This window comes from Zootoca vivipara, chromosome 6, assembly GCF_965207765.1.
Source record: "Zootoca vivipara chromosome 6, rZooViv2.hap1.1, whole genome shotgun sequence".
Classification (NCBI taxonomy): domain Eukaryota; kingdom Metazoa; phylum Chordata; class Lepidosauria; order Squamata; family Lacertidae; genus Zootoca; species Zootoca vivipara.
The window spans coordinates 64,368,435-64,383,652 of NC_142589.1; the positions used below are offsets into that span (position 1 = coordinate 64,368,435).

The window sequence follows — 15,218 nt, forward strand, 5'->3', positions numbered from 1 at the left end:
AGCAAGTGTTCCCCACTCATAACAACACAAGAAACTGCTGTATCAGGCCAATGGCCCTCTCTAGTTTAGCATCCTACTCTCACAGTAGCCAACCAAATGCTTGGGGGAAACCTGCAGGCAGGGTCTGAGCCCAAGAGCACACTTGCCTCCTGTGGCTTCCAGCAACTGCTATTCTGAAACATTACTACGGAGGCAGAGCATAGCCATCATTGCTCATAGCCATTGCTAGCCTCATCCTCCATGAATCTGTCCAATCCTCTTTTAATGCCACCTAAGTACCATCACTGCCTCCTGCAGGAGTGAGTTCCACAATTTAACTATGCACTCTATCCTATGCAAAGAAGTAATCGCCTCCTCCCAATCAAAATATTTCAAGCTCCAGTCACCTCACTCTCTTTCTCCAGGCCAGAATAAGGACCACTATGTGACTGTGAAGCAATCTGCACCTGCAGTTCTATATTTTTGCAATGCTTGACCGACTGATGTATAGGGGCTTAGGCCAGAATGAAAGCTACAGTTCTACTGCAGCTGCCTCTCTTTGGCTAAAAAAGACTGAGAGGGATACTCACAACAATTACTCTCTGGCCTAGGAAGGAGAACTATGGCAGTCAAGAGCATACTCATTTGGTTTATTTTAATAAAAAATATTTTAATAAATTTTGTTTTATTTTAATAAAGCCCAGGTGTGACCAACATGGTGCCCTCCGGGCATTGGACTCCAATTCCCATCAGCCCCAGACAGCATGGCCAATAGTCAGTGACGACAAAATGTGCAGCACAACAGCACCTGGAGGGTATGGCGTAATACTGAATGTGGCATAATGAGTCAGTGCATCTGGCTGTTAACCAGAAGGTTGGCGGTTCGAGCCCACCCAGGGATGTCTGTGGACAGGATTCCTGCATTGCAGGAGGTTGGTTTGGATGACCCTTAGGACCCCTTCAAACTCTGCAATTCTATGTTTCTATGAAAGCTTTATATCTCCTCCTCATGGCCTTGCTGGAGCAAGAAAGGGGAATGTGTGAACTCGAGTCTCGTTCATGTAATGGCACATCATATTATATATATATATATATATATATATATATATATATATATATATATGTGTGTGTGTGTGTGTGTGTGTGTGTGTGTGTGTGTGTGTGTGTGTATTTAAAAACCCAGTATAAGACGGCTTCATATATTTGTATAAATCAAAATAATAATCATAACAACATGTCAATGATAAAGTAGTAACATTTGGCTCAAACTTTTGAAGTGTCAGTCTTTCATGATATCAAACATCTTCAAATTTTGAAGCATAAATTAATAAATTTTACAGGAACAACTACTGCAACTACTATGAAGCATAACCCTTGAAAAAAGTATAATTTATACATTTTCAAAATAGGGCCAAGTGACCATCAAACCAAATGGACTTTCATCTACCCACTCTCATAAACTCAAACAAAACCACTCTTTGCCACTTTCAGCCTGTGGTATAGCGATTGCTAACTCCCAAGGCAACTGGTGCAAATGTACAGCACACGGCTCAGATATGCTGTGTCACTCAATCCCTGACTGCAGGGAAAACGTATTAGTTTGCAGCAAAGCACAACATTACTTTTGACTATAAACCCATAGTCTCAACAGAATGGGTCTGTCTGTTAGCAATCATGCAAACTGTGGGGGTATTCTGTGCCACAGTCATGCAAGCATGCGCAGGACAATTGCAATGTAAAGTGAGTCAGCAGCAGACAAGCACAGAAAAGGCCATTGTCGAAAGAGGCCCCAAAGGGGGCAGCTGGTAAAAGTGGCATGGCTGCACAAGGAAGGATCAGTGCAAATCTATGTGTCTTGATCTAAAGTTCTGAATTAGCCACAGCTGTAAAGCAGAGGAAGAAAAGAATCACTGCCACTGTATTAAAAATGCTTTCCAATTAGATGGGGGGTGGAATCAGGAAGCACAACTCACCTCTTCAACACTCCATTTGGCCACATTCTTGGCGGTGAGGCCAGAGACCTCCGGCAGCAGCTTGCAGTGTTGCTCCCAGCAGAGATGGAGGCGGTGGGTAGGGTTTGCAGAAAGGGAAGGCATGAAGATAGACTGGTGGAGGGCCTGCTGCAGAGCAAATGCTGTGTCTGGGAAGAGGGAGGGCAGGGAAGGAAAGAAGATGAGTCAGTCCTTGTTCAGGTGCAATTTAGAAGTGCAGGGCTGGATGTGCTCAGAGCATCCCTCCCAAAAAAGGTAAAGAAGCAAGCCCTGTGCTGTTACAGATGCTCTTAGGGAAGAGATGCCCCGATGCTAACACAGGAGGGATTGCCAGGGAGGAGGAGGTTGGGTAACTGCATCTTCAGATGGAAATTAATGGCACCATTCCAGCTTACAGTTTGTATCCAGCCTGTTCAGAGCACTCTGCATACAAGATAATGACAGGCACTGGTCACATCCCTGGAGAGATGACTCCAAGGTCAGGAAGGTTGGCAGTTCTTTCCAGACGTTAGTATCAGTCTCCATTTGTCAAACAATAGAGGCATTAAGAACAAGAAAACGTCTCCTGCCTGCCTGCCTCTCTATCCCTCTCATATATATAAGATGATCTGATTAATGCTGTGTCATGGTGCAGTAAAGATTTGTGGCTATCTATGCAGCATATACTGGAGCCACTGATTAACATGGCATGGCACAATTTCTTTGATTAACAACATTAGCATGATTTATTGGGTTAACAACATTAGCTAATTATGTTTGCTGCTCCCCCTCCTCCACTGGGACACAGACACAAAAAGAAAGGTATTTCAAAACACCAGGACCTTTTAAGTGATTGTTATTGTAAAGGTCTGTAGTGACATCTAGTGGCATTTTCAAATAACTACCGTAAGATATACTGCTTATAAGAGAGCAAGGACTGAACAGTCTGTGAAATGCTGTGTTCTTACTCCTCCCCTAGTTTAAAAATGATTGAGGAATACTAGGGCTCAAAGGGGCTGCTTATGATGAGATTGTACAACTTCCCTCCCTGCGTTTGACAAGGAGGTTGTCAGGGAAACAACATGATCCCTCCCCCAAATGCATAACAATAAAGCCTTTTAGTGCTGTTACCGCACAAGCAGTTGAAGTTTTTGGAAGGGTGAGAAAGGAGGGGGAGCTATAACCTCTTCCTTTCCTACTTCCTGAAACCTCTCCTCTGTGAGCTAGTGCTATAAGCTTGCTAGAAGATGAGCAATTACAGGCTGGGGGTACACTACTTTTTTGTTGTGGGCCCTCACTTTTTTATACGGATCGTAGATTTTTCTGAACTGAAGCAGGGAAATCTCTCTAGTGAAGGCAGCTCTCCCTGTGGATTGCACCTGTTATATTGACCAGTGGTCAGTGGAAAGAGATGGAACACTTATGGCTCTCCAATGAGTAATCTGATCTCTGCAGGAACAATTAGCCTTCATTTTAACAGGTTTGCGAGAGGGAAAGAGGTGGGAGAAATGTAAGCGGCAGCAAACATCAAAACAAATAGTTTCACCTTATCATTGAAACCACCCATTTAGCAAAATATATAATTTTCATGACCAAATTTCCAGTAACTCCACAACTGTTTCAATGATTTTAAAAAGCACAAACACAAAATTAACTAACCTCTTCCATCAGCATCCTGCTTCACTAGCTGGAGCTGTATATAGCTACGTGAACAACCAATCCTGAAAACACAGATTTGGGCAGTAAGGCAAACAATTATACAGAAGAGACAAAATTGCTTATCCAAAGAAAGCTTAAATCACGGAGCTGAATAAAAGACTTTTAAATATTTTTTGTAGCATGTTTAGCCAGCATTTGATAAAATGAGCTCTGATTTACAAGTGTTTATGTCACAATACATGCTAGCCTTTAAAACTTATTAAGTGTATGCTGCCACAGGCTAACTAACCCCTTTGGAATAGAAATTGTTGGGTCCAGTGCCAGTTGAGGATCACTCAATTGTAATGTAAAAAGATGGTTTGGAAACTGACTCAGTTACTTTTAACTGATTTTGGAATTGTTCAGGTACATTTATTGATACTCCATGAATTTGTTTAATTCTCCTTGAAAGCTACCCTTGCATCTGCAGTCAGTATCCCAACATTTTTCCTTCACTTCAAAATGAAATGGCATGAAATGAAATGGTCCAAGTGGGAAACTTTATTAGGAGTAGGTTTGACAAGTTGAACAACTTTGCTTACCCTTTTGATTTGATTTTAGTAACAGCAGACGATTCCCCTTCCACTGAGTCCTTCTCTTGGCTGGTCTCAGACTGCTCAGAAAGACTGTGGACACTGCTCCGTCCCGATCTCTCCCCATCTTGTGTGGATGATTTTCTACTAAGAATACAATATTTATGCCTATAAAAACCACTTCCCAACACTCCCAACTAGCCATGAATTAGAACTCAGGGCAAATCCTCACAAATTAAGGGTTGTGATTGTGCAGATAAAGCCTGGATTGTGCAGATAAAGCCTAGGATGCGGTGATGCGGATAGGAATAGCTCCAATGTCAGTGACTTTAATTAAGTTCTGTGGGGCAATTAAAAATACACAAAAAGGTTCCCCACCAAAATCAGTCACAAAACAAGAAACTTTCCCAACCCAGCAACAGCATTAACAACAACTGCTGTCAGGAAAAGGCCACAAAACCAACACAGAATCATTGCTCAAGTGCCTGAGAGAACAGGCACCAAAAAGATCACAATATTGGCACCAAGCAAGCTTCTCTGGAGAGAGTGTTCCACAGATGTGGGGACTACTGCTGAAAAGGCCTGTTCTCTTGCTGCCATTCTCCCAACTTTTCTTGGAAGCCGCACACAGAGAAGGGCCTTAGAATGTAATTGTAGGGTGTGGCAGAGGCAGAATAGGGCTGGGGCAAGTGGAAAGCAAGACCAGTGCAAGAGTAGCTTAATAAATGTGCCCAATATTGTAGTAGACCTTAAGGTTTAGTTAAAAGTTCACCTGGACTGTGGAGAGTCTTCCTGAAGGTCTGTAAGTCTTGCAGAAGTCTCAGGTTTCTTGGGCTTCTGAACACTAGTGCTGGGTGAAGGTTTTTCTCCACCAAGACGATCTTGTAAAGAACTCTCCCTGCTGCGATTGATTTCAGAATATGGGCAGCCAACTAATCTACATCAAAAGCAGAAAAATGTTTCCACAAGAAAAATATTATGCAACCCAATTGTTCCATCTTCTCCCTCCAAGGCCTATTATACTAACTAGCAAAGTGGTATAATACAGCAACTCTGCAAGAGCAACAAATGGCAGGCATGTAAGATAAAGGCTCCTGGGAAGTAAATGCTTAGCAGCCACAGGCTAAAACAGAAATTCTGCAGAGAGATGCAGTTTTCAGCGAAAGGAGGAGGGAAGGACATTAGCTGCCAAAATGACTGCTCTTCAACAACACTGAGTAGCTGAATGAGCTTGGGGCAACATGAATGAAAGTAAACTCTTGCCCAGAATTCAGCAAACAGGGCACAAAAAAAGCTAGCCAGAGGCAGGGGGTAAGGTGGGTCAGCTCAAGAGAAGAGTGACTTAATGTAAAGAACAAATCTTTTAAAAAAAACACCCATCTTTTTATAACTGCCTTTTCCTAAAGGCTTTTGCTTTGGAACTGTTTCAAAATGTAGCTCTGCATAGTTGCTTCTTAGCCTCTGTTTTAACTACCCTTGTAATAATTGTTAATGCTGCTGCCTTTGTCCATGTTTTCAGCCACTGTATTTAATCATCAGTTTATGATATTGTGAGCCACCTTTGATGGGCTATGCCCCAAAAGGTGGAATATAAATAATTTTACAAATAAAGAAATAAAAATAAACACACAAATTAAAGAAGGAAGCAAAATGAGCAGGTGGGGATGTGAGCTGGCACAAACACAGAAAGGCAATTGCTACAAAATGCCTACATTTCGGAGGCCTTTTCAATGGCTAAGATTCTCAAGGCCGACCTAGTCTTCCAATAGAATTACATCACTTGTTCTGGACACTGGGACCATATTTATTATACAGGTCTGAGAAAACTTAGGTTGGTTACTCTTCCCCACCCCCACCCCTTTAAACAAAAGTTTCTTTCTCCTTCCTGTAAATCAAGCTTTGCCTCCCTCCGAAAAATTCTTAATAAAATAAACACAAGTTTTTGCCTATTTGAACAAACACCTCTTTCCATATCTGGAATCTCATCCACCTTAAGATTTGACAAACATTTATGTTGATGTTATTCTGATGCCAGCTTAAAGTGTGTCTTTTCACAAAGGCATTTGGGAAGTGTGATTGATTTTATGCCAACCTGGTTGTTTTACTGTTGGTTTATTGTCACTCTGAGATCTTTGGATTAAAGGACAGCATATATGTATCAGCCATGAAACTATCTGTCCAAGAAAGTTCACTTACACCTTCCATTCTGGATTTCAGGTGACAGGTGAAAACTTTTTTATTATTATTTCAAATGATTTTTAATGTAATTCCACTCAGAGAGCTTTGCTGTGGAGGGGGTATACAAATTCAAAATAACTAAAACCAACAAAACAACAATATTGTCACTCCGCAAAACATATGCATCATGTTTGTTCCGCCACATAAAGAGCTTCCTCTAAACAGCCAGTTAGCACATCAAGGGAGAAGGCTGGAGGAAGGAAAAAACAATCTCCTTATCCCAATATGCTACCTTTTTACAATCTAGGAGTTTTTAACATGGGGGAACATTCTAATATGCAATCCCGCACCAGCTTAGTGGCACAGAACAGGAAGGAGCACTCTGGAGGCCTTTACGAATCCTGAAATTCATGAGGAAGCAGGCTATGAATCTTCTCTTTTTTATGTAGGAAATATTACGCAGAAAGCCAGAGCCTATATTTGCAGTCAGCTATTTTAACGGCAAGAATTCCATTGCATAGCTTGGTTTTAGTTTCATGTTTAGAAAGACTTATGAGAGTGTCAATGAATCAAAGTAGTAAAACAGCTCCTTGCTTAAAAGAGGGAGTCCTGACTTTGCCTTATTAATTTTTAAATCTTACAGAGTTTATTGGGGAGAAGCAATTTAATGGCTTTTTGCCCAACAAACACTGGAAATCCTAAACATACACACATAGCCAGCTATGAAACACAATTCATTTCCCAAGCTAAGGAGCTGTTCTTTGCTCCTTTGTCTCAACTTTCTCCTGGGTGGGTTGAGAATGTTGAAGGACACCTCTTCAAGCCACTCCAACTTTCCCTTCTTGCTGGCAAAGTTTTGGAAACGAAACCATGAGATTCTAAACCGCTAGAGCTGCCTCTTCTCATGTGAGTAAGCTGTAATATGTAGCCAGGTTCTGATGCTACTTTTCTGTGGTGTCAGTATAAAGCTTGTCAGTGAAGCCAAATACAAAGCACAAGAGGGAGCTACAAGCACAGCATTTTATAACTGAGACACGCATTCATATTTGTAGTTCACTGAAGCTGCATTACTTGATAAACAGGTGCTGGGCAACTGATACACATTGCCCTTCAATCTGCTGGCAATTACCCCATAACTCTTGGGCACACGTACGTGTAATGCGTTCCATATCTGGGTCCCCTGACATGACCCAATCCCTGACAACCAGGAGTAGGGCATCCCTGTCCTACTGCCCCTGATGGGTCCGCAGTCCCTAGAAAAACAAAACTTGTTCAGGAATAGATTTCAAAGTCTTGTTTTAAATAATTAGGTAAGGAGGGGAGAAAGAAACTACAACATTATTCTTTGTCTCACCTGGTGGGAGTTGCAAGGCATGTCCAGTTTTTGCACACCAGCCCATGGGGTGAATGTCTGGACTGTCAGCATCAACCCAGAAATCAAAACTGTGGTCCCAGCCATCAAAGTGTATCTAAAGAGGAGGAAACCCATATTGGAGGAAGAAAGAATGAAAGTCGTAAGATAATGTTTCTTTTCCCCCCTTTTAAAATTAATTTTAATTGCATTTTAAAATTTACATTTACGTACATTGTCTATTTATTCTTCTATGCATGTTCATATCCGTACCTCTTAACAGCTTCATCATCTCTATTTCATTTTCATTATCATAAGATAATGTTTCTTGTAACAACTCTAAGAGCTTCTAATAGGAGCAGAATCTTTTTGGTTGTGGCTCTGGAGCTGTGGAATACATTCCCTTGAGAGTCTTTTGATCTTCCTTAGTTTTGCTTTAGACAAAAGTGAAACTCTCCCCCAACCAGGGATTTACCTGGATGTGTGCTTTTTGAACAAAAGAACCCTGCTGAATCATACCTTTGGTACATCTAGTCTACAATTCTGTTTCCTACTGGAGCCTCTGGAAGTCTACAAGCAGAAAATGAAGGCAGAAGCCCTCTTTTGTTGTTGCTCCCCAGCAACTGGTATTCAGCGGCATACTGCCTCTGAACTTGGAGGTTGCTATAACCATCAGGACTAGTAGCCACTGTACTCCATGGAAATAAGTCTGAATTGCTTTTGAATCATTTGTGAAACTGTTTTATCATTTTATGTACTGAATTTAAAACAGCTTTGAGAAGATATGTGTAAAAGGCAGTATACACCTGTAGTTAATAAATACACAAAGCCAGTAAATAAAATGTCACAGGCAGACTCGTGTAAATTGCATTGCAATAGTCCAATCCTGAGGTTACCAGAGCATAGATTACTGTGGCCATGTTATCCCTGTCCAGATAGGGTCATAGTTAGGCCACCAGCATAAGCTGGAGGAAGGAACACCATGCCGCCACTGAGGCAACCTGTGTCTCAAGTGACAGCAATGCAACCAATACAACTTCCAAACTATGAACGTGCTCTTTCAAAAGGAGTGTGATCCCATCTAGAGCAGGTTGCACACCACTCAGCCAGACAGAGGAAGCACCCACTTCACTGGATTAAGTTTCAGTTTATTTGCTCTCATCCAGTCTTAATCAAGCACTGATTCAGCACATCCACTGCCTCCCTTGCAGAAGATGAAAAGAAGAAACAGAGCTGTGTGTCATCAGCATACTGGTTACACGCTCCAAAACTATTTAGGACCCCACTTAGACGTTAAACAACAAGGGATGGGACCATAGCTGCCAAGTCTCCTGTATTCCCTGGAAAACCCCCGTTTTCCCAGCTGTTCCCAGCTGAAAAAAACAGGTGTTTTTTTCCCCCGGTTTACTTACCGGCGGGGGAGGCTCCTTCTGCGCATGTCTGGAGTCTCTGGACATGCGCAGAAACGTTTTCTGGCGCGGCGGCCATTCTGGAACTGGGCGGAGCATGCTCAGAAGCGACTTTTGATGCTGCTCTGCCCAGTTCCAAAATGGCTGCAGTGCAACTTCTGGCACGGCTACCATTTTGGAACTGGGCAGAGCAGCATCAAAAGTCACTTCTGAGCATGCTCCGCCCAGTTCCAAAATGGCGGCAGCACTACTTCCGGTCTTCTACTTCCGGTCCGATCCCTTATTTCTCCGGCAGGAACTTGGCAGGTATGGATGGGACTGACCCCTGTAGGACTCCATACTGGAAAACTCATGGAGTCAAACAATGCTCCCCAAGAACTGCCTTCTGGAGCCAGTCAGTCAAGTAGGAGGGGAACCACCCAAACTGCCCAATACAGCTAAGTTTCCTGGGTTAAAAATAATATTCTGGGTAAAGCTAACTTCCCAGTAAATCTAAGTTGTTGGTTCCGATATCATTTTATGGCATCACTTTTGACTTCTAATGACTGTTTACCCATAACACAAAATCTACAGCATTAAAACTAGAAGAACCTTATTGACAGATACACAGAATAGAATTACTGTGGATATCCAACAATGGAAAACTACAAATGTATAGTCAAGAGGTATAACAATAGTTATTAATAAAACCACAGTAGGTGCTCAACTGGAGACTCTTAGTTTCTTAGTCTCTTATATGCTTCCTCTAGAGCATCTTGAATTAGGAACTTTCAGAGGCAGAACGTTGGTCTATAAGCATCATTGCTTGCAAGAGGGCTCTTATAGCCTAAATCCAATTCTGAGAAATAAAAACTGAAGGAGCCCACTAAGGAGCACTTGAGAAAAATCTGCTGAGGCTTTACCTATTCTGTGAACTGAGGGGGATTTTCAATCTTTGCATCTGAACCTCCATTTTATACAATGAGTTGAATGCAAAGTTGATGTGTTTATGTACTCATTACAGGATGGAGAGTGGAGGCGTTCAGCATTTTTTTAAAAAAAAATGAGGTTAACCTGATGTTGAGGTTCGTATTGCAAGTCACCCTGAAGGTATGAGAGCTCTAACATGGCAAATTTATGTTAGATTCATACAGAGAATAGCTCAAGGGGAAGAAAAATCAATTCAGAAATGTCATTCCAGAATAAGTGGCATTACAATAGCATCCAGCAATAGTGAGCAGGAGCATTGCAATTCATGGGGGGACTAAGATCAAGCTGTCATATTACTGCTGAAGATGCTTGCTTTCTTGAAAGCTCAAATGTAATGTTCTTTTCATAATCTTAGAGTAGCACCATGGCTTATTTGAATGCACATACCTTGACACGATGGTCATCTTTTTCAATTATGGTTGCCACTCTAATTAACATGGGATTTCTCTTGTCTACAGCTTCTAGTTTCATGTTAGGCTGGAATCCATGAGCTGGGCGCTGTAAAGGAACACATTACAAATGCAGTCAAGCATTACTGAGAGTAAGGTGAGCCATATATAATTTAAAGGTGCAGTCTGGACATAATGATAAACCACAGCCTAGCATTAAAAAAGTAAGATTGCTTGGGCAGCACCATCAGCAGTTTCCTCGGTGCATGCCAGAGTGTCACAGGAATAAGTTGCTTTCTGCTTTAACTAACCACAATTTCTTACATCTGAACTAACTTGTAGTTACAGTGGTACCTCGACTTACGAAGGCGATCCATTCCGCACCACTCTTTGGAAGTCGAAGTCTTCAGTTGTTGAAGCGCCTGTTTCGCGCATGCGCAAAGTGTGATTTTTGCGCTTCTGCACATGCGCCAACCGAGCGCGCCACTTCTGCACAGGCGCAGAGCGCACGCACAGCAAAAAGACTTCCGGGTTTGTCGACTTCGGAAGTCGAAACCTTCGTAAGTCGAGTCGTTCGGATGTCGAGGTACCACTGTAGTTCGAACTATGGTTTATGGCAAATGGCTTTTTTCAATAGACCACAGTTGAAACTAAATAGTTTGGCATGGTTCAGGTGTCATGACATTAGTTTAGGTTAGAAAGTGAATGTCCTCTGGCACATACTAGGGGAGGAGATGAAAGAGAGTTGAGCTCAAGCTGACTTGTTCCCATAATGCTAAGCTATGGTTTAATGTTATAAATAGATCCTGAAGCTGAGGCTCCAATACTTTGGCCACCTCATGAGAAGAGAAGACTCCGTGGAAAAGACCCTGATGTTGGGAAAGATTGAGGGCAGAAGAAGAAGGTGACAACAGAGGACGAGATGGTTGGAGAATGTTCTCGAAGCTACCAACATGAGTCTGACCAAACTGCGGGAGGCAGTGGAAGACAGGAGTGCCTGGCGTGCTCTGGTCCATGGGGTCACAAAGAGTCAGACACGACTAAACAACAACAACAACAACAACAACAACAACAACAATGGTTTATTGTTATATGCGAAAGAGGCACAAGCATGTTTCCAGCAGCATTCCTTTTGACTGCAAACCAAGTAATCAACACCCTCAACCTCTGGGTCTGTAACTAGAATTAAAATCACAATCCAACATATCTTCACTTAGCTTACCAAGTAGCTGTATATAGAATAAGTTAACCCAATTCTGAGTACAAATTCTAGTCTGGAAGGCCTAGATTAGTCTAGGTCTAACTGATCCATGTTAAAATTTTTGCTTAGCTGCCGAGATATGTCTTTGTTATCTTGTTTCAGTACCAATATGACTAAAGGAAAAATACTTCTTCGCACTGCATATACAGTACATTCACAACTTTTGTGCATTTAACTTGTGTGTACTCAGCTGTATGTGCTTGGCAATTTTAAAAATAAATAAAAAGAGGGTGGCTGTCTGGGGAAAGAAACTTTGGTAATTCCACCCACCACTGCACCCAATGTTTTTTTGACTATACAGTGGTACCTCGGTTTAAGAACAGTCCAGTTTAAGAACGATTTGGTTTACAAACTCCGCAAAACCGGAAATAGTGTCTTGGTTTGAGAACTTTACCTCAGTCTAAGAATGGAATCCGAACGGTGGAAGGGCACTGGCAGCAGGAGGCCTCATTAGGAAAAGCGTGTCTCGGTTTAAGAACGGTTTTGGTTTAAGAACGAACTTCCGGAACGGATTAAGTTCGTAAACGGAAGTACCACTGTATGCAGTTTGGTTTTTAGGCTCTATCCCCAGAACCTAACCCCCATTATGTTGTGGGTTTACTGAAGCTAAAACTATGGAACTTGCTCCCACAGAAGGCAATGATGGCCACCAACTTGATTGACTTTAAATGATGATCAGACAAATTCATGGGGGGTTGGGGCTATCAAGAGCTACTAGCCATGACGGCCCTGGTCTACCTCCACTATCAAGAGGCAGTATGCCCCTGAATACCAGTTACTGGGAATCACAGGTAGGCAGAATGCTGTTGCACACATGCTTCCCACAGGCACCTGATTTGTCACTGTGAAAACAGGATGTTGGACTAGATGGGCCAGTGGTCTGATCCAGCAGGCTCTTCTTATGTTCTTAAAATTCAAAAAGCCAGTGCCATTTACCAGCTTAAAAAAATAATAATACTGCTACCTTAAAGCATTTCATGTAACCCACTTACCGGTAGTTCATCTAGATCATGATTTCTAATTTGCCTTGCACCCAACATTCCATAAATAATTATAATGAAATAGCAGCAGCAGTAACCATCATCATCCTAATCATCCACCTATAACTAAGAACTGTACAAAAGTAAAACCATAGCTTTTAATGTTGTGATTCACCAATATAAAACTAGAAAAGATGTTGACCAACCAGTTTAAAAGCTCTTGCTGGGGCTGCCTGAGAACCAGTTTCCTCCAAGTATTTCTCCCATGAGAAGCTTTTGAAATCCTTGTATTCTGCAGAGAGGTTTAGGAATATTATCAGTCTTTAACTACAAAGGTAAGTGATAGGAAGTGTACATTAACCAAACAATACATTGTTATGCAAGGGAACTGAAATCAGAAATTAAATCACTTTTTAAAATGTTTGTATAGTATAAGCTTCCACTTCAGGTTATGTGCCTAGGCTTGTTTTACATCTATGCTACTTCATGGATTGGTGTACGAGCTGCTTTCTCCTTCATATGTGTACTGCAATACCTTCCCTTTCATGGAAAATCATAGCTTGTCATCATATCTGAACTGAACAAATGATAGCTTGTTCTTGCCCTCCAAAACATTGCAAACTTTTATCCTGGTTTTTAATTCTGGTCTGGAGGATAAGCACAAACCAGAGTTTACCAGTGTATGGTTTGGCACAAAAGTGGTAGTTAGGGAAAATGTGAGGGAAGGAATAATTGCGCAAGCCTAAACCAGCTCAAAGACTTTGGTATTGAGTCTATAATACAGTACGTAGAAACTAGTACAGCATTCATAAGTCTTGCAATCTCAGAACATTCACTAAATGGGTCCACATCATAACGATAACTACATTAGTCTTCATTTTCATTTTAAAGTTAATTTTACTGCATTTTCTGTATGTAAAGTGGCTTTTAAAGCACCTTTATTACCTCTAAAACTTATAAATTGAAATTCCACACCCTTGGAGATTGGCCAAAAATAGACTCGGTGATTTAAGTGAACATTATGAGCTGCCCTCCAAACTTCATAGAATCATAGAACAGTAGAGTTGGAAGGGGTCCTGATGGTCATCTAGTCCAACCCCCACAATGCAGGAATCGGTATCGGTATCAAGTTTATTGCTTATAGCCAAAGGCTGCTGCAATGTATACATCTAAACTAAAGCATCCATGACAAATGGCCCGAATCTACAGTTGTTCCTCCCTGAAGCAGTGTGTGACACACAGTTCTCAGCCACCTCAGTCAGCAGTAATAACACCTGTCCTCACCAGCAAGATCCCCCAGCCCACTGGGGAGATCCTTTGAGCTTTTAAGAAAGGCCTTTTTGTTCTCAATTCTCCTTTCCCATCCCAACTCCTGTCTAGGGCTCCATCTGCACATTATGTCTAAAGCCATATCATACCACTTTAAACAGTCATGGCCTCCCACAAAAATCTCCTGGGAACTGTAGTCTGCCAAGGGTGCTGAGAGTTGTTAGGAAACCCCCTACTGTTAAGCCAGCATCAATACATCATGTTGTCAACAAAGACCCTATTTTGTGACCCAGCACCAGCATACAGTTACCCTTATCATAATGGAATTAGGATATGACCATCCTCTTGGGAGGGGCAGGGAGTGTCTCCCATTCTACAAATCAAGCAAAATTAGTTGGAGAGGAGAAACCAGAACAGACCTCATAGACATCTGAACCACATAGAGCAGATCACATCTTGCAAATGTTTAGAATGCAACAGGGACTTGTGAACTTTCAACGTACCAGCTGGTGTTGTAAGGGGAGTTCCAGTTTCTTGACAGTAACCAACAGGTCGAATATAAGGGCTACTAGCATCACACCTGGATCAAACAAAGAGAACTAGTTCCAGTCACAGCCAGTACATGAAAGAATGAATCTGATGTTTCTTTGCTGAACCTGATCATAATAATAATAATAATAATAATAATAATAATAATAATAATATTTTATTATTTATACCCCGCCCATCTGGCTGAGTCTCCCCAGCCACTCTGGGCAGCTCCCAATTGAATATTAAAACAATATAGCATTAAATATTAAAAGCTTCCCTAAACAGGGCTGCCTTCAGATGTCTTTTAAAATTAGGATAACTGCTTATTTCCTTGACATCTGATGGAAGGGCATTCCACAGGGCGGGTGCTGCTACCGAGAAGGCCCTCTGTCTGGTTCCCTGTAACCTCACTTCTCACAATGAGGGAACTGCCAGAAGGCCCTCGGCGCTGGATCTCAGTGACCCGGCTGAACGGTGGGGGTGGAGACGCTCCTTCAGGTATACTGGACCAAGGCCGTTTAGGGCTTTTAAGGTCAACACCAACACTTTGAATTGTGCTCGGAAACGTACTGGGAGCCAGTGTAGATCTCTCAGGACTGGTGTTATGTGGTCCCGGCATCCGCTCCCAGTCACCAGTCTAGCTGCCGCATTCTGGATTAGTTGCAGTTTCCGGGTCACCTTCAAAGGTAGCCCCACATAGA

General features: G+C 42.0%; 1 protein-coding gene across 27 annotated transcripts in view; it reads right to left on the minus strand.

Moving 5' to 3' along the window:
* LOC118086527 (lethal(3)malignant brain tumor-like protein 4) overlaps window positions 1-15,218 on the minus strand; it is a 60,818-nt gene that overhangs the window by 9,772 nt on the left and 35,828 nt on the right. For 21 of the 27 annotated variants that reach the window (XM_088672473.1, XM_088672463.1, XM_088672472.1 and 18 more), the window contains 9 exons: window positions 14,490-14,566; window positions 12,924-13,009; window positions 10,475-10,585; window positions 7,713-7,827; window positions 7,512-7,611; window positions 4,953-5,117; window positions 4,190-4,327; window positions 3,609-3,670; window positions 1,953-2,119 (listed from right to left, as the gene is read on the minus strand). In XM_088672473.1, coding sequence (XP_088528599.1) covers window positions 1,953-2,119; window positions 3,609-3,670; window positions 4,190-4,327; window positions 4,953-5,117; window positions 7,512-7,611; window positions 7,713-7,827; window positions 10,475-10,585; window positions 12,924-13,009; window positions 14,490-14,566 — 1,021 coding nt within the window. The remainder of the gene's footprint in view (window positions 1-1,952; window positions 2,120-3,608; window positions 3,671-4,189; window positions 4,328-4,952; window positions 5,118-7,511; window positions 7,612-7,712; window positions 7,828-10,474; window positions 10,586-12,923; window positions 13,010-14,489; window positions 14,567-15,218) is intronic. The other 6 variants (XM_035118251.3, XM_035118252.3, XM_088672475.1 and 3 more) reach the window with 2 other exon arrangements.